The sequence below is a fragment of the Chelonia mydas genome, chromosome 1 (assembly GCF_015237465.2).
Source record: "Chelonia mydas isolate rCheMyd1 chromosome 1, rCheMyd1.pri.v2, whole genome shotgun sequence".
Classification (NCBI taxonomy): domain Eukaryota; kingdom Metazoa; phylum Chordata; order Testudines; family Cheloniidae; genus Chelonia; species Chelonia mydas.
Window position 1 is genome coordinate 238,715,847 of NC_057849.1, and position 19,449 is coordinate 238,735,295.

General features: G+C 39.9%; 1 protein-coding gene across 2 annotated transcripts in view; it reads right to left on the reverse strand.

The window, feature by feature from the left end:
• The window catches only part of CACNA1C (calcium voltage-gated channel subunit alpha1 C), a 708,026-nt gene that overhangs the window by 579,297 nt on the left and 109,280 nt on the right, over nt 1-19,449 (reverse strand). For both annotated transcript variants that reach the window (XM_043540183.1, XM_043540181.1), the window contains exon 3: nt 18,219-18,324. In XM_043540183.1, coding sequence (XP_043396118.1) covers nt 18,219-18,324 — 106 coding nt within the window. The remainder of the gene's footprint in view (nt 1-18,218; nt 18,325-19,449) is intronic.

The following is a 19,449-nucleotide window of genomic DNA, read 5'->3' on the forward strand; positions in this document are numbered from 1 at the left end:
CCCACCCCTGCAACCTTTAATAATTAGATACCCAGTGAAACCCAACCCAGTATCTGCTACATTAGTTTCATGCATCTGCTTAATCAATCAGCAGTGACATTGTGAATGTTGACAGTTAAATGGTCATAATTATATTTCAGTGTTAACCAACTGGGATGAATGGGAGCATGATGTATTTTTTCATACTGTCTGCAGACTCAGGCAAGTATTCATGAAACAATGTACATCCAGTTCCATTTTTTAAGGTTATCTTTGTGACCATAAGGAAAAGAGACCTTTTAAAACATAAGCTTAGGTTCTGAAATATAATTATGCAGCAATTTTAAAAAAATCTGCAACTATGTGGTCATTTGTTTGGCTGTATTATCTCAATTAAACAGGGTTCAGATTTTACATTGTAGGCATACTATGTTGTGTGGTTGAGAAAGGGTCCTTCTGTAGTCTTTTGACCAACTTAATTTTACTGTTTTTAAATGCTGTAAAGTCCCCACATCATTTGGAAATTTTTTAACAAGTTAAATGACAAATCAGGGCACATTAGAGAATACAGCTGTAAAAGGCATTAAGATAATTACGCACTATAAGTGATTTTAAATTAATAGCAACAATAATAATAATAATACAGAATGCACTGCCTATTTCTGGATAGAGGTACCTGGCATATCAGTGGTTTAATATTCAATGTACATATTTAAAAAATATACTTTTTAAAGTGTCACTGCATAAGCATGTATCTCTGAATATTATTTTAGGTCTGGAAATAACTGTAGTTACTTGTTTTAACAAGCTTAGCAAAGCTATGGCTAAATAGAATTATATTCTAATAGACCAGATGAAGACTATCATGTGTAGATGATCACTGCATCCAATCCCAACATACTGCTGTAGGCAAGCCTTATGGCCAATAAGCTAACAACAGGCCAGTAAAACAGGAAACATTCCAAAATCCCAACACTCTCTATTAGTGCAAGTTTAACAGGGAAGCTTGAAAAGTAGTTGCATAGCTGCCAACACAAACATCTGGGGAAACTTCTAAATGCTGCAGTTGGAAAGCATGTACTGTAGGGAACTGGGCATCTGGATCCTGCCACTGCCCAGTTTAGTCCATGTGGTTTAAGGTGCTGACACCACAGCTGGAGGGAACCCAAACCAACTATCATAGGTAGTAACATCAGCAAGTGCAGGAGGTAACACAGACACAGTCTTCAAGCCATACATATGCTGTGTAGGTCAGGATCTACTGACTTAGAATCCAAGTTCTGCATGGATAAGCTCACCGGGAGTGTTTGGATATGAATTTACAGCATGAATTTATGACAGTTTGCAAATATAATTAATTTCTAATGGCTCAGCCAAACAAAATACATATTCCTTAAAGGTCCACACACACACATACACAAAAATACACTGAAGGCTGTTGAGGCTATAGCTAAAGGTTACTAAAATATGAAAATTCAAAGACAGCTCCGGTGTCCAAGTGCAATGGGACATGTTGATGAGGTGCTAAGGAGATATGCTGCAGCACATTGGAAATTAAGGCAGCACTCCAATACCCAGCTGAAATGGAATATGTTAAGGAGATGTTAATTAAGATTTCCTGCTATGTGCTGGAAGTATCCCCCAACTGGTGAACTTCCAATATTTTGTTTCTTACTAGAACAGCATCAGTGATAGGCCCAGTCTCCTGGTGGTTAATGCTCTGCTAAGCAGAAACGATAGCTTTTGTTCCAGTCTCCTTCCCCTCAAATCGGCCTGGGCTGTAAATCAGGCTCAATCTTAAAAAATCCTTGCATTTCTCAATGGTAACCCCTTTTTACAAATTCGAGAGGAGCAGTTGCAGGCTTCGAAGGGCATTCAGTCCAAATGTTGGTGATTTACAAGAAAACTATCCAGAGTAGGCGAATACAGGATGTCCATAAGGAACTCATGAAAAAAGAGATATTCTCACTTGCAGTTTGTAGTGGCTGACAGACGTGAGTACCACCCACTAGCCATTACCAATGACTGAGGACTTACTAACCGACTGATCCATGGCAAAAGTGTTCACTGTGTTGCATTGTCAAGAATGGGTTCTGGCACATTGAGCTGGATAAGCCATTCAGCCACCTGACTGCCCCGCCACATGTTTTGGCAGGTACCACTGGGTATAAATGACTATGGGTATCAGTCCAGTCCCAGAAGTGTTCCAGTGTAGACCAACCAGGTACTAGAGGGACTCCCAGGCATCAAGATGGTAGCTGACGACATTTATTGTAGGAGAAGGAGATGTCACAGAAGAGGCAATCCAGGACCGTGATATCAAGGTGTGATAACTTCTGAACAGGTGCTGGGAATATTAGGCTAAATGCAGACAAACTCAAGTGAAGAGAACTAAAGTCCTCTACATCAGAGATGCAAAGGACTCCTACCCTTGTGATGATTTTGCCCTTCCTTTGCCAAACACCTTTTTTTGTTCTTTTTTGTTTCTAAAGGAGTTATAAATTAAGATGATTTTTCCTTTTTAATTTTTTGTGACGATACAAGGGGTCAGTGTTTTGTCTTTAAACCCAAAGGTTTTGGAGATAACAGCAGGGCCTGGGGTTACAGCAACTGTTTGTCACAAGTATGCAGTACATTAGTAGCAATGGGTCAAATTATGGGTTCCTTAACCAAACAAAGTTCCCACTAAAGTCAATGGGAGTTTTGCCTCATTACTGACTACAGAATTTGCAACAATGTGAATTACATATAAAGAAATCTAAATGGGTCTTTTACATAAAGCTGCCTACTTCACCTTTAACTCCTTTTATCATTAACGGGATTTTTATGTACTGATTAGCGGGAGACTAGACCCTGAAGATGTAGGAAGATAAGTAAATTTTCAGCAAAACCATTAGCGCAAACAGTACCTGCAGTTTTCTCTTGACTTTATTTTGAACATTTCCAGGGCTTCAAGGTTTTATTATTTTTACAGAGATAAGGAATAAAGTATACCGACGAACCCAGTACTGTAAACTTCTCCCTGCATCCCCCTTCATTTGTGCTCTTTTCCCTGAACACAAATGTATGGAACATCCAATGCACCTACAGTGATTTTCAGGATTTACAAATAGCTACTAGGGTTGTCAATTAATAGCAGTTAACTCACGCGATTAACTCAAAAAAATTAATCGCACTTATAACAATAGAATACCAATTGAAAATTATTAAATATTTTAGATGTTTTTCTATATTTTCAATATTGATTTCAATTACAACACAGAATACAAAGTGCTCAGTGCTCACTTTATATTATTTTTTATTACAAATATATGCACTGTAAAAATGATAAACAAAAGAAATAGTATTTTTCAATTCACCTCATACAAGTACTGAAGTGCACTCACTTTATCATGAAAGTGTAACTTACAAATGCAGATTTTTTTTTGGTTACATAACTGCACTCAAAAACAAAACAGAGTAAAACTTTACAGCCAAGTCCACTCTGTCCCACTTCTTATTCTGCCAATTGCTAAGACAAACAAGTTTGTTTCCATTGACGGGAGATACTGCTGCCTGCTTCTTATTTACAATGTCACCTGAAAGTAAGAACAGGCATTCGCATGGCACTTCTGTAGCCGGCATTACAATGTATTTACATGCCAGATATACTTAACATTCATATGCCCCTTCATGCTTCAGCCACCATTCTAGAGAACATGCTTCTATTCTGTTGATGCTCGTTACAAAAATAATGCATCAATTAAATTTGTGACTTTACTCTCTGGGGGAGAATTGTATGTCTTTTGCTCTGTTTTACCCACATTTTGTATATATTTCATGTTATAGCAGTCTTGGATGATGACCCAGCACTTGTTCATTTTAAGAACACTTTCACAGCAGATTTGACAAAACGCAAAGAAGGTACCGACCTGAGATTTCTAAAGGGACATCATTATAATATGATCACTCAGAAATTTAAACAGTTTAAAACTAAAGGGGAAAATGGTTGGGGAAGTAGCATTTGTGTTGAAGTATGGACCTTCCATAAGCAAAATATACAATTTGAATATAATCTAAAGATAGTACCACCATTCTGAAGATACCTCCAGAGGCTCCACATCTATTTCAGAATCCAGGTCAAAATTGCCCTTTTTGATTTTAAAAGCTCCTATGTACTTATTCCAGTTTACCACACAGAATTTCTTTCTCCCCACATCTCTTCCTGAGCCCTCTTCTAGGCTAGCACATCTATCTATTCTAACAAGCTCTGTTGCTGTTGGTACAAGAGGCTTCTCATCTGCAGCTCCTGCTATCTGGAACAGACTTCCCAGATAATATCTCTCTCTGCCACAGAACTTATGTATTTCTTTTTCAAATGTCATATGAAAATCAACATCCCCCACCCCAGTCTGTACCTCTCCCTCTACTATGCCTGGTCTACATTACAAAGTTTTACCAGCAAAACTTGCCTTCTGCCCACATAGTCTTGCCCACGTCCACACACAATTTTGAGTGCAGCCAACAAAACCCTGAAGTTTTGCTGGTGAATTTAAACCAGTTCCCTGAACAACATACATCCTCTACTGGCACAGTTCTACTGGCACAATGGCTGTGTGAATGCAGAAGTACCTGTACTGGTACAACCAGTCCTCCAGCAACAAGCCCAGAATGCACCTGTCCCTGTGGCAGTGACCGCTCTCGTTGAATATTTAACTCTGCTGCCAGGGGTCCCAGTGACTGGAAGCCTCTTTTCCTGCTAGCTCACCTTTGCAGGCACGCCTGTACAGGTATGGCTCCAGGTAAAACTCCAGCTTAACCTCATGCTGCTGTCTGGTCCAGGAAAGAGGTCCTGGATTTCCTTAGTTTGTGGGGGGAAGGAGCTGTGCTGGTAGGATTATGGAATTCCTGCAGGAATAAAGATGTACATTCCAATATTTCAAAGGCAATGCAGGAGCTGGGGTACGACAAGTATGAGTGCCACTGCCAGGAAAAGAAGAAGGAGCTGCAGGACATTTACCAGAGGACAAAGGCAGGCAACAAAATCTTGTGCTGCCCCCAAAAGATGCCACTATTGTGTAGAGCTCAATGCCATACTGCGCAGGGATCCCTCACCTAACCCATCATGGACAGTGGATACCTCACAACCTCCAGAGGTGGGGAGGGCCCAGAACTGCAGAATGAGGAGGAGCTCATTGAGAAAGGGGAAGTAGATGATGCAGGTCTGAGTGAGAACCAGGAGAAATTTAAAGGTAGCGGAAAATATAATAGGATGGACCAGAGCGAACTGTGTGGATTTTTAAAAATGGTGCAAAAACAAGTAGATTATAGGCTGAAACAGCAGGAACTGTGGGAATTTGACCTCAGATTCCCACAGTTCCCTGAAAGGAGTGCTATTATCTGACAACACAGCACAAAAATATCCCACAAAATAATGTGCCAGAGGGTGGCATGGGGTGGACACAGATGCCTGCCCAGTGCTACACATCTTTTACAATGTAACCTGATGCTGCGAGGACACACTGTATCAGCAAAGGCAGCTAAATGTATACATACTTTGCTGAAAAAGCTATGTTGATAGCAGTATGCCAACAGAACGTTGCCCGTAAAACTTTCCAGTGTAGACAAGTCCCTATTCTCTAACTGCATTACAAATTGCGTAATATAATTATACTTAATACAGTTACAGCATTATATATCATCTATTATTTAATTCTGTAACTATTATATGATTTTCATTATATTATTCATTCTGTAAACCATTTTGTTATACATTCATATCGACAATTTTATTACAGGCAGTGCTGTTTTTAAAGTTGCCCAGTGCTTCACGTTATTGCGAACCTGTTTTCAGCTGTTCATAGTGACACGGTACCCCACATAAGGCTTTCTGGAAATATGCTTATGAAAGTATATATGACATAACTAGAATATGTTTTATGCTACATATGCCATGTAACATATTTCTGTAAAGGTTATGATAACTGAATCTATTAATCCTATTTGTATGCATGTATCATTTTTGTAGTCAAAGTTATGAATATTGGCTGTGTACTGGCTTGATTTTTAAGTAACCTTTGTAAAACATTTGGTCAGCTTCTTGAGAAAGGAATGTGCAAATCAAGAAGCACTTAAGGGACAAAAGATCTTGGAATGCTCCAATCCACATAAGAAGTCTACTTGAGAACATTCAAGGTAGCATGTGACCCATGGCTGCTACCTGTAAAAAACTGAGTCATGCATGGACATGTGACTTGCCCATGTGACTCTAAAACTCCATCTTGGAGCTGGACTTTGCATAGGAGAGAGGAGGGGGTCTCCACCCACAAGAGAAAGTCTATTTAAACCCCTGGGAGACCCCTCCATTTTGTCTTCAGCTGGCTAAGGAGATAATCTCTCCACCCCCAGGGATACCTGAAAGAAACTGGAACAAAGGACAGTAATTACAAGGGATGTAAGGTTTCAGAGTAGCAGCCGTGTTAGTCTGTATTCGCAAAAAGAAAAGGAGTACTTGTGGAACCTTAGAGACTAACAAATTGTGAGTGTGATGTGATGTGCTTGCTGGACCCAGACTAGAAGGAGGCTAGTCTGTAAAAGAGGCTTATTGGAACATCTCTGAGGTGAGATTTTATCTGTATTCAGCTTCTTACTGTATCAGCATGGATTTGGGGGGTTTATTTTGTTTTGCTTGGTAATTCACTTTGTTCTGTGTGTTACTACTTGGAACCACTTAAATCTTACTTGCTGTATTTAATAAAATCACTTTTTACTTATTAATTAACCCAGAGTATGTATTAATACCTGGTGGGGGGGGGGGGCAAACAGCTGTGCATATCTCTCTATCAGTGTTATAGAGGGCGAACAATTTATAACAGATTTATTTGGGGTTTGGACCCCATTGGGAGTTGGGTATCTGAGTGTTAAAGACAGGCACACTTCTGTAAACTGCTCTCAGTTAAGCTTGCAGTTTGTGGGACGTGGTTCAGACCTGGGTTTGTGTTTGTGGCCAGCAAGCGTGTCTGGCACAAACAGGCAGGGTTCTGGAGTCCCATGCTAGCAAGGAAGGCAGGGGCAGAAGTAGTCTTGGGACATCAGGTGGCAGCCCTAAGCGGGTTTCTGTGATCGAACCCATCACACATAGCTTTGCCAAATTTTAACCATTTGGGCTGAAATTTTCCATGCTGGATGGCTGACTCAAGCTGAGTATTTTTAAAATATTTTAGCCAAATCAGTTCAGATGTTTCTAAGAATGAGGGTAAGAAAAATATATTTTACCCACGTTCAACATTCTGAAGACCTTTTCTTTGAAATGCTCTAGCACCCTCATGCTTTGGAGCAGGGACTTGAAATTTGGCAAGGGGTGGCCTGGGTGTCAGAGATTTGCCTTCTGCTGACCCCATGAAAATTAACCCAAATTTGGCCAAATTATAAGCCTTTGAAAAATTGCAGTTAACATACTCAGTAGACACTTGCTAGAGCTAAACAGCTACAGTCTCCAAAGATGCCATCCTAATGGAGCATAGTTGAGCCTGTCACAGTTCCTAGTGCTGAGGAGATTGCACATGCTCCAACCCCACATAGTGACTGAATGTGCTCAGAGCCAAGCTATTTGGGCTCAGAAGTCTTTCCCTGTAATTTCTGCTCCCAGCTGCTCCTGGCTGGGGTGGGACTGGGCACTGGAACTAAAAACCGGGAACCTGTCTCTTTGCGCTCCCAGTGACCTCCCTGCTGGCATCCAGGCAATGTGGAGGAGGAAGCTATCTGATTTCAGTGCAGAAGGGACAAAAACTGGACCAGGGGAAGGGGGCCAGAGCCAGTGGAGAAGAAAGTGGAGTCATCTGGGAGAGAAATGGGACCATCTGACCAAGGAATCTAGTGAGACTGGGACTGGAGATTGGAGGGAATAGAAAGTCTGACTGGCAGTAGGCGGGGAGAGCAGAGAAAGCCAGTAAAGGAAGTGGGGGCAGGGACTGGAAGCCCATTGGCTGGGAGGGGAGGGGGCACAGGTTGGAGGAGGAGCAGGAGGTGACTTGAACTGGCTGGACAAAGAGACAGTGACAGCCCAGGACAGGCCTGGACAGGGAGAGAGATTAGATGAGGAACCCAGTACCGGAGCCAGGTTCTGAGCAGTGGCAGAGCTGGGAGAGACGGGGGCGGTCAATGGATCATTGGTGGTGCCACCTTCAGTTATACCTATTGCCATGAAAAGGCACCACACATACCCCTGAAAGCTGCTGGGGAGACAGTTTCGCCCCCCTGCCATTTTGCTCAGCCACTGGAATCCAGGGAGGGAAACTGGGAGCCAGTAGAGTGGGGAAGGAAGACACAAATCAGATGAGGAGTTGCCTGGGAGGGGATAGGATGAGAAGCCTGAGAAGTGAAGACCAGGTCTGGGTAGGCAAGGAGAATGGGACTGAGACACGGAGCTAGAGGTAGGGAGGAGACAGGACTGGGACAGGGACAGGTTGGTGAGGATGGGGTCAAGCTTGGGGAAGACAGGAAGAAGTGTCTGTGCTCACTAGATCACACTCCGCTCCAGAATGTAGAATGATACCCACAATTCCTGAGTCTCACCACTCCTTTGCTGTCAGCAAATATCTGTGAACCACTCTGGTGAAGTGCTTGTCTCAACCGCCCTCTTGTGTTGGTTCACATAGAGGATAACAATCTATTACTGCTATCCATTACCATTAGCTCAAGTGGCAAAGGTCTGTGTGATTGATTCAAAGGTTCCAGTCTTGCTGATGAACCATGGTGGTGTTAATATGATGCCATATAATTGAATTTGTTTTTTAGTTTGCTTTTTAGAACCTAGGAAATTACATTTTTTTAAAAAAAACTATATTAAAAGAGCATGAAGGTTGTCAAGTAAAGTACTTTCGAGTTCTTGACTTTGCAATCTTAATAATAACATTGTTTTAATATATACAGTAGAATCCCATTTAACCGAGCCTCCATTATCCGGCTCTCCGTATTAACCAAACCACTGGCCACCTGGGTTTGACGGTGGTGGGGCTCAGGCTTTGAGCCCCACATGGCTGGGGCTTTGGCTGTGAGCCTTCGCCAGCTGGCACACTTGCTGTCAGCCCTGGACAGCCCAGGCTCCTTCTGTCAGTGCAACAGCCCAAGGCCCAGCCACCTCAGGCTCACAGCTCAAGGCCGACCACCCATTCTCCGGTTTATCCAGATTTTTGGTTATCCGATCTGGCCCTGGTCCCAGTTAGATCGAATAATCGGGGTTCCATTGTATGCACATTCAGAAATTACATTAAAAATGTTACTTAGGTTACAAAGTCAAGCACATGAAACTTAGGAAATCCCACAGTTTAAGTTACTCTTTGAACTTTAATTTGCCACCCTTGTGCACATGCCTTATTCTGCAGTTTTTAATTACATGATCACATAGGATTTTTCCCACAGGACCCCCTCCCACCCCCGACATTCAGTGCACAGGGTGGATGGTGCCCAGGGAGTGAGGTAGCTGTCAGGGTGGATAAAAATCAATTATTTTAAGAAAAAAATTAAAAACAGGATTTTTTTTATTTAAATTGGATTTTTTGATAGAATGCTTTTTGAGGAAAAAACCTATCTAAAGATAGTTTTAATTAAGAAACATTATAGCTGAAATATATCTCATCATGGAATAGGGATTATAAATTCTAATTCTATAGTATGAGACAATATATTAATGTAATGTTTAAGAAAAGTTTTGTAAATGAGTTCCAATAGTTCATGGATTAGGGACCCAATTTTATGGGATTCCAGGGGCTAATCTTTCTATCTACCCAATGGGACTCAATGCCCAGTCTAGAAGATACCACCAGAAATGCTTAGATTTGCAGTTCTCAAACTGTGGATTTGTGTCTCCAGAGATAACATGCTTGTTAACAGCAAAAATGTTTGTAAATAAATAAAATAAATAATATATAGAGGTGAGAAATAACAGACTTCAACCTTATTGTCCCTCTGCAAATTTGTGTACACAGAGTCAATTCCTCACCTCTCTCTAAAAGTGCAAAGTTTCAAAAAGTTCAATGACTAGAAGATTGTTGGGGGCGGAATAGATCTGGTCAAGGAGAAGTCTGTAGATAAATGTGAGAAGGGAGGGACAGGCAGTAGAAACAAAAGTGAAACTGTTTGAGCAGCATATTCCAGAAGTCTTGAGGTCTTTCTGAGTGTAGCCTTCATTGATTTGAGATCTACCATAGCATTCTCTCACTAGAAGGGAAAACCTATAATGGCAGCAGACTGTAAAAGAGACCCAGTTTGGGAATAAGAACCATTCAAGAAATATATGTTTGCTGATGATGTTTTAAAGAAAGTCACACCAGTGAACTGGTGGATGTCACTTAAGCACTTGGATTCAGAGAGTGTTGAAGTGATAATCTCCCTTTTAACAGCAGTAACTTCTTCTGCTGGTGTAGAAAGAATATTTTCTTCCTTTGGACTAATTCATTCCAAACTGAGAAATCGTTTGGGACCTGAAAAAGCAGGAAAGCTTGTTTTTCTTTTCCAGATTATGAACAAACAGGAAAATGAAGGTGAAGATGACTGAGTTAGCTGCAGAAGCCAATATTTTAAGATTCTCATGCTGACCTGGCTGACGTAGTGGATTTAATTTTTTTTTTTAATATTTCATTTAACTATTTTAGTTAAAAACAATTTTAACAAAAACAAACCTGATTTTAAAAAACTTGAATGTTTAACTAAATTCAAAAATTCATGTGCTTGTTTTGTTAAAATATTATATGTTTGCTGTTGAATAAAAAAATCCAGAATACATAATGTTGTTGTTTTAGATAAATAAAACAATTTAAATGTCTGTCTGCTGATGTTCTCCTCCTAATACAGCATGGCAAGAAAATCCTCCAAATATTAATGATTAACCTGTTGAATTAGAGATAGTTCACCTCCCAATGACTTCATAAATATCTGTTTCAATTACCTTTGGTAAATGAAATAACCAAACAACCATTCATTTTCTGATATAACTGTAACACTAATCTGAAAATTTTTTAAACTGATTCATTTTGAAAATGTATAAAGTGTACCTTCTAAAAATGAAACCTACATCTATCTCTGAGTTGGGAAGAATATGTATTAAGGTTATAACAACCAACAAGAATGCACTTTTATGTAGAAATCCATGATCAAATCGAGTCTTCTTGACTAGTGATTTAAATCATGATTTAAATCAAATCCACCCTGGTAGCTGTTCACTATTTTTATCCTCATCACTCAATCACGGGCCACCGCCATACTTATTTCACACTATGGGATGAATACATAATTATTCTTTTCTTGATGGGCTTTTCTAGGGCACTTATCACCATAGTATCAGTGTGCCTCATAAACTTAAATGAATTTATCTCCTCCTAGACTTAAATGAATGAGAGCAGCAGCGTCCTATTTTACAGCTGGGAAAGGTGAGACAGAGACTTGCCTGAGGCCACAGTGACTTAATGACAAAGCCAGCATAAGGATTTGAACTGCCTGACTCCACACCCAGACCATGCTGCATTACTGCCAGTGATGCTGAACATTCACAGCACCTACTGACTTCTGTTGAAGCTGTGAGTGCTCAGAAGTTCGGAATATCAGATCCAAGGTGTCTCAAGCTGGCAACTCAAACAGTGAGAAACACTACATTTTATTTAAAATCTTATTTGTAAATTTACTTCTGACTTTGTACAATGGAAGGGACCATATGATTGCAAGAATGCCACTTTAGTATCTGACCTTCAGAATTCTGTGATGAGCAAACTGATTAGGCTTCTTTTTACCAGTATCTAGATTTACAATATATCAAGCCACAGTATTATATACCCATTCATTGTGTGTCTAATACAAAATGCAGAAAGATTAAACATACTTTTTTCTTTTTTGTACAGACATCATACATACAATTGGATACAAATATAATTGCCAGTCAGCAAACTAGACATATATTTGTACTCTATCTTACAGGCAAGCCCACTTTCCCCAGGCAGGCACACTCACAAGCAGACTGGCTGGCACAATCTCTGACAGGCATGTACAAATCCCATCTTTCTTGCTCCAAGGGGCACATTTCAGTTGTAAGAAGTTAATCAAAAGGTAACATCCAACTGCAAACACACACAAAAATGAGTGTAGAAAAAGAATTTTTAGTTTAACTATTGTAGCACAGGATTTCCTCGCTATAAAAAGTTCAAGAAAGGGAAAGCAGGGCCATCAAAACACCACAACGAATTTTCTCCTATTTATCCAAAAGCATAAACAGTCAAGTGAGCTGTGTTACATGGAATGTGTTGCAAATCTTGGTCTTAACCTAGTTATGTTATCACCATGCTGTGACACTGACCAGGTGTGCCATTTTACAATTGCCAGTAAAATGGCAGAAGCATTTTCCTCTCAGCTTCCTATCTTAGGCAGCCTATAGTTTTATTCCAAAGGTACATTATCTCTGTTTTTATGCATAATAGCCAGGAATAACAAGCACAAAGACTCCATATCAACTACAGCCAAACAACAGGCTAACTTTAATTCCCCTCAAACTAGCTTCATTTTTCCTGACTACACTGAGAGAATACACAGCCCTGTTCTATGTGTGAGCTTTTTTCATTTGAAAATTTAAACAAAACCTTAGTTGAGTTCATTAGTTCCAAAATGATTTTGCATTTAATACTATTCCCTTCCATTTGTACATGTAATAAGTTTTTAGTGAACACAAAGTGGGTGGGGAGGAGAAGTAAATATGAAAACTGTAGAAGCTACATGCATATTTCTATTATTACAGGACTTCAACAGCCTGATATCACGCTCATTGAAGTCAGTGGCAGCTCAGACCCTAAATTTATAAACACAGATGTCTGCTGTTTTAAAAAGTGGCCATTCATATGTACTGTACTTTTACCTTAAAAAACTAAACAAAACATTTGCATTGCATGGACACACATAAAAAAGGAAGAAATGAAAAATCAAACATATGCATGATGCCCAGAAGCTATTCAAGAACCAATAAAAGTCTATGGGTGAATGTAGTCAAAGATTTTGATTTGGAAAAAGAGTTTTAAAACACTAAACTAAATAATGCACCACAGTTAGTCCATTGACTGGGATTGCACAGTGTGTAAATCACTGGTGAATATGGCCCAGTATTCCTTACACCAGGCAAATTGTACCATAAAATGTTATAAAAAGTTCTGGTCATTCCACTGTACACCTCAGTATCCTTTTGAGTGTCTTTATGACCACTGCATGCCTGCCTGGTAAATACAGAAATACTCTGGAGTATTAAAAATGTATACATGATTTGATTATTTGTTATTGGGAGACTTGGCCTTTCTCTGGAACAGGTACAGCGCTAGCCACTACTGAAGGAAAAACACTGAATTAGAGGCAGTACTTGACTGGAAGGTGCCAGGTGGACACAGCAATATTCATCCTATGCTCCCCCACAATCTGTTCTCCTCGTCTCCACCCCCATTCAGTCCAGTTGTATGCACATTCACTAACCAACAGTTAATCAGTTTTGCATGCCCCTTTCCAAGCAGTTCTTACCCAGTCTCCCCACCCCAGACAATTCAATTCTGTCTTTTCCTTCCCCGGTTCATCTGCTGTAGCTCCCTCTCAGTCATGTAATCAGTTCTGTCCTTAGTCAATCAATTAATCAGTTGTGTGTCCATCATTCCTTAAGCTCTTGAATTCTGCTCTCCTTTTCATGTCATCAGTGCTCATACATTCCATCTCTTTTTCCTCTCTCCCCCCGACCCTGTTGGTTTCAACAATATTTGTCTTGGAGACCTGGCTACTCACCCCAAAATTCCCCTGATTTGGGTTTGAATTAAGGGGAAGTGGAAAACTCCTGGACTGGCTGAGTAAGGATGCAGCCTGGGTTTCATGCCACTGTTTTTTTGGGGCTTGACTGGTGATGGGCTGGGAGAGGTTTCAGTGACCCCTGACTCACTCTCTTCTTTCTCTGTTACTTGATTGAGAAAGAAGGGCAGCTATACACTGACTCTTTTCCTGACTCCTTGCTTGGCTGCAGGAATCTCTCATCGTCAAGGCAGAAACAGAGTGAGCCATCTAACAGCCGGGCTAATGGAACTTGTGGGACCCTGTCTGCATGGTGCATCAGCACCATTAGGTGATAATACTGTGCATCACTGACAGTCTAACAACAAATGTGACAGCAGCCTGTTGGAGCCACTCCCAAAAAACACATTTATAACCATGCAGAGCGCTGAGGAAGGGGGCTTCCAATCAGCCCCAGGAACCTAACACATTTATGGGCAACTCTCCACAACCCAGTCTATATCACTACACCCAGTTAAAGTGGCTTGATGGTGTAATCCAGGATAGCAAGTCCTATATTAATATTTTAATGAACTGGTTAGTGTATATATGTAGAAGTGCCCATCACGGATGGAACCAGAACTTTTCATCTGTGTGTCCTTGATCCTATATTAACATCTTAACATGTTACGAAGATTCTCTTTCAGTTCAGATGGTAAGGGCCTGTGCTATTTGAACTGCATATAAGACTCATGTATGTTCCTAACTTCTGATTTAGTGCAGAGTAGGTATCGTACCTAATGGCAAAGGTGATAAAAAGAGGGAGGTGAATGTGTGACAGTGGATATTATCCATGTGGAGTGAGGTGTATGTACTTCTGAGCAAGACTCTTATGGAGAGTACAAATATGTCCTGTTTGATTAATCTCATACCCTCACAGGTAGAATTTCCCCAGATCATAATTATTCAGTGAATCCACATTAGTCACCATTTTGCTCAGCTTCACACAAAAAGAAAAGCACTCGTGGAAGTTCACACAGTCCACAACTCCCTCATCTCCCAACAACCACCCAATAACCTTGTCATTAACTTTTTTAAAAAATTGTTTTAATTCTCCCCCATCTCAAAAGAAAAAGTTGCTTTAAAAGTGACAATGAGATATTAGAAAAGTAGAATTCACAGCCTGAGAAAAGTGTGCCAGTTTATTGGAAAACAGTTGTTTTTCTCTGTCGAACCTTGTAAAAAACAAAAGAAGAAGAAGAATTGTTACACATCACATACTGGGTAATATGTCTCTTGAAGAAGGTTCTCCATGTCTCAGAAAATCAGGGATGGAAGAATTGTTATGGTAATGCTCCATCTTCCCCCTCCCACCCCAAATGAAATTGCAAAGTGAATGTGAAGCAAGACTTGTTACCTAAGTGAAGATTTTTCCTGGGCAGTTGGACACATTCTGCTTCCTTTCAGTCAGACTGACTCTTTAAAAAAGAAAGGGATAACACAGTATATGCCCATCTGCACACAATATTAACATACCCACAGTGAAATAGAACACACCCTTTCTATTGCAGAAATAATCCTTTGAGGTTCTAGACTCCTAAACTAGAGAATAAAATAAACTGACAGCTTAGTGTTTGCATCAAGCAAAAGTAGTCCACAAAATACATTTGGGTTTAGAACAGGAGTATGTTTGGTTTATAATCCTTCTCTCTGCACTTAAAGCCCTTCTTTCTCTGTCCCTTCCACACAATTTGCCTATTTCAGTGCAAGAGCCCTCTGCTTTGCAGTTGATGAGCTCTGGAACAATTTTCTTCTACCTCTGTGCCCCATCAACACTCCATCTCATTCCAAATCTCTGCAGAACACATCTTTTCACCCTTATCTAAACCTCTTAGCTCTGCTCTCCCTTAGCTATTGCTTAATATTTAACTAATTATATCCCACATTTCTGTGAAGCATTTTGGAATGCATTGTGTGTGAAATAGTTTATACAATGTATTTTTTTTTAATTCCAGGGTACAAATATTAAAACCTGTGCATATCACCTTTTGGGAGAAAACAAAATGTTAACAGGTAGAACTCTGTACTGAATGAAATACAACTTGAAAGCTTAATTCAGCAAAGGGGAGGTTTCCCTTAGGATGAACCAACCAGGTTATGTCCTGACATTCTATTGATTTTAACGGAATGCCCCTTTTACAAGGGGCAGGACAAGAGGCCATTCAGCAGTCAATGCTCCAGGGCCCAGCACATAATGCAAAGTAAAGCCTTACTGCCACTGAATGAAACCCCACTTCACTGCCATTGGACATCTGACCTACCATGTGAGCCTTGCTGACATTTTAAATTGTTATTCCACTGAGATCAAAAAACAACAACAGGATACAGGGAAACAGTTAATTTTTTTTCTTTCCCCTAACTCCCTAGACCAGCTGCCCAAGTACATGAATTATTTCTACCCAGCCCCAAGCAAAGTGGACACCTTTTACTAACCTATCCCTAGGAATTCTTGTATTTTATATTATATCACCCACAAATAAGGGGAGGTGTTTTGATAGGACGGTCACGGGATGAGGTGAGATATTAAACAGAGGTACCATATGTGTGCAACAGATCTCTGCATGGCAGCTGCTCAACTTAATTTTAATCATAATGCCAGACGGGCCAACTTCAGTCTACCTGATCCTATTACCAAAGTTTATCTGAAATGTTACTCAGTTGCCATTATCCAGTAGTTTCATGATGCTGAAATAAGACAAGTATCTTCAGCCCAATTTAACTTAGCTCTGGAATAGGATGAAATTGAAGTCCTCCAAGCTTCAAATCTGCTTCATTTGTATCTTTTAATGTTATAAATCAAAATGTATAGTAGACAAGAAGACAGTATTCTGTTTATTATAATGGCCATTAAGGGAAATTCCTGTTTGTATAAGATACAGAAACTATTGTTTGACTTTTATTACAAGATGTCCATTGCTGAAAAGGGACGTGTTTTACTGTTAAAGTAAATTATCCGCACACCCACACAACCCATCATCATCATCATCCAGCACTCTGTTTCCAACGGTTCAATCAGAAAGCAGGACAAACAGCAATAGGTCATGATACCAACTCACAAACATCCTTGTTGAAAACCCAATATGAGTTTGAAGCTAAGTGGAAAATGGCTGAAAACATATGAACAGGCACACACTTCTTCCGTTTTTAACTTTTTAAAGACGTTTCAAAGCAAGAAGGTTGTTTGCAGAACCGGTGCTAGGCAGAAGCAGACTAAGCAATTGTTTAGGGCCCCAAACAGCTCAAAGGGGGCCCCCTATTCACTTTTTATTATAAGAACTTGTCTGTTTTAGTACTGGGGGTGGGCAAAAATATTCCTGCTTAGGTCCCGCAATGGGCGAGCATCAGCTAGAGAGACAGGGTGAGTCAGCTAATATCTCTTCTTGGTCAAATAAAAGGTATTACCTCACCTGCCTTTTCTCTCAAAGCAAAAGAGTAAGTTTAAGATGTTACCCAGGATCTGTGTTCCAGGAAAGATCTAAAGTCTTTATTTTTACTGCAATTTGTTTTAGACAACTTCAAGAGAATATTTAATCAAAACGACCAGTTCCCCAGAGAATAGCATGACATTTTTAACAGGTCATACATGCCAGCTGTCTCTGTTTAGGAGAAATGGCCCTTATTTCCCCCACTCTATCCATCCAAAAGGTCTCTCATGTGACAGAGTTTCAACTGGGGTAAGAGAACAATATCTCAAGTCTCACCCTCCCAGAGTAAGACTTCATGCTGTCCCAATCAGATCATTAGATTTATTCACATAATATTTTCAGAGGGAGGGCTAAATTTTATTCTAATTCTGTGGATTGCATTCCAGACCTCTGTTTTGTGTTGTGCTCTGCCTTAACAGAGTTCTTTGCTATGATTTCACACTAAGCCAAAAGTAAACACTCCTTCCTTTTTCCATGGACAACCTATCCCAAAATAGTGGCATTTGCATCAATGGAAACAGGAACAGCAATCTTCCCAGGCATGAGAAAAAAAGTCCTTCAAACACACACAAGTCCCAACGAGCTTCCTAGAAATTAGACACAAAGCTGCACTGCTATACACCGCCTGAGAGAAGGACCTTGTCAATTACACAAAGACACTTAATGAAACAAAGGCATAGCAATCAATAATTAAAGATATTCTGAAAACACCTGTAGTTTAAATTTACCAAACACTTCTACAGCACACACAGATTTACTAACCAAAACACCACATACAGGATTCTCACCGTTTTTTGGAATATTCTTTCCTACAACAGGCCTTGATGAGACAGATGCTAATATGAATAAAGAGCAATACAGCATTCAAAACTAAAATCCACAGTTCTGTTGTATGGAGTTGATGCATGCCTTATTTTCTCCTTAGCTCCTGACAGACTCTCCAGTCAGTTTTAAACAAGGTCTACAAAAGAGTAAAATTGGACATCTGTGAGGACTTACCAGATTGGAATTGGTGGCATTGGAATCATCTTCTGGAAAGGGGATATAGATAGCTAAGGCCACACAATTGGCAAAAATAGTCAGTAAAATAATTATTTCAAATGGTCTGAGGAATGGAGTTAAGGAAGTTATTCTGAAATGCATGCACACAAGTAAAAAAAAAAAAAGATTTATAAGAATTCTGTTTAAAGAAAACATTCCAAGACCCTTATATTCTGAAAAGAAACATATGCCTTTTTAAGTGCTTTTAGGAGGTCCCAGCCAAGATTCTTCCTAATATGTCAAAAGCAGTGTAGGCCAGTCGCGTGCCAGAGTAAACACAGATTTCTTAAATGTTTTTTCTTCTTTTATTTAGATTGAATTTTACTTTATTTTCCCCTCATGTATAGTTGTGCTATTTTTAATAGAAATGCCTATTCAGACTGGACCTCTCTTTCTTTTTGTGATACAGTTTCTCTTGTCCATATACAGCTGTCATTTAGGACTATATATTTTAAATATTTTTGACAGCAGTTTAGCATTTCTTAACCCTGTTCCCTCACATTTCAAAGAGACATTCAATGAAGCACTAGGATCTGTAACAAATAGCTTGTGATATATTTTTAACACAGCGTCTCTTTCCTCAGTCTTGATCTCAAAAGGAATTAAGAGTGTGTGTGTGTGTTTAACCAGAGGTTGTTTAAAAGGCATGATCAAGGTTGTTAAGGTAAAAAGTGGCCCATCTTAAAGTTTTCATACTGCACCACCTTATCTGAAGGATTCAAGCCAGGGATTTTTTTTTTTTAATAATCTATTTGCTGGAATAGGATTTTTTTTAATTGTATTTTTGTGTACATTGGCTTCACATGCAAAACAAATGACAGCCTAGCCAATATGTCAGGGATACTCTTCAGCCAAGCACACACTATGCCAGGAAACCTATGCAGGGGCATTTCAGCTCCATGGTGTGCGCGCACACACACTTTTTAAAAATTTACTTTTGGGGTGCACAATAAGGCCCAAATCCTGCACAACCACTTATACATATGGAGCCCTATCCAATGTCCATTGAAACCAATGTGAGTCTTTCCACTGAGTTCAGCAGGAATTGGATTGGAGCCACACTTAACTTTATGCACACCTGGACTCATTGATCTTAATAGGACCACTCAGGTGCATAGAGTTACATACATAAGTGTGCAATATCAGGCCTAGAGCTGTGAAAATAACCAATTTTTTGGTTCACTGGCCA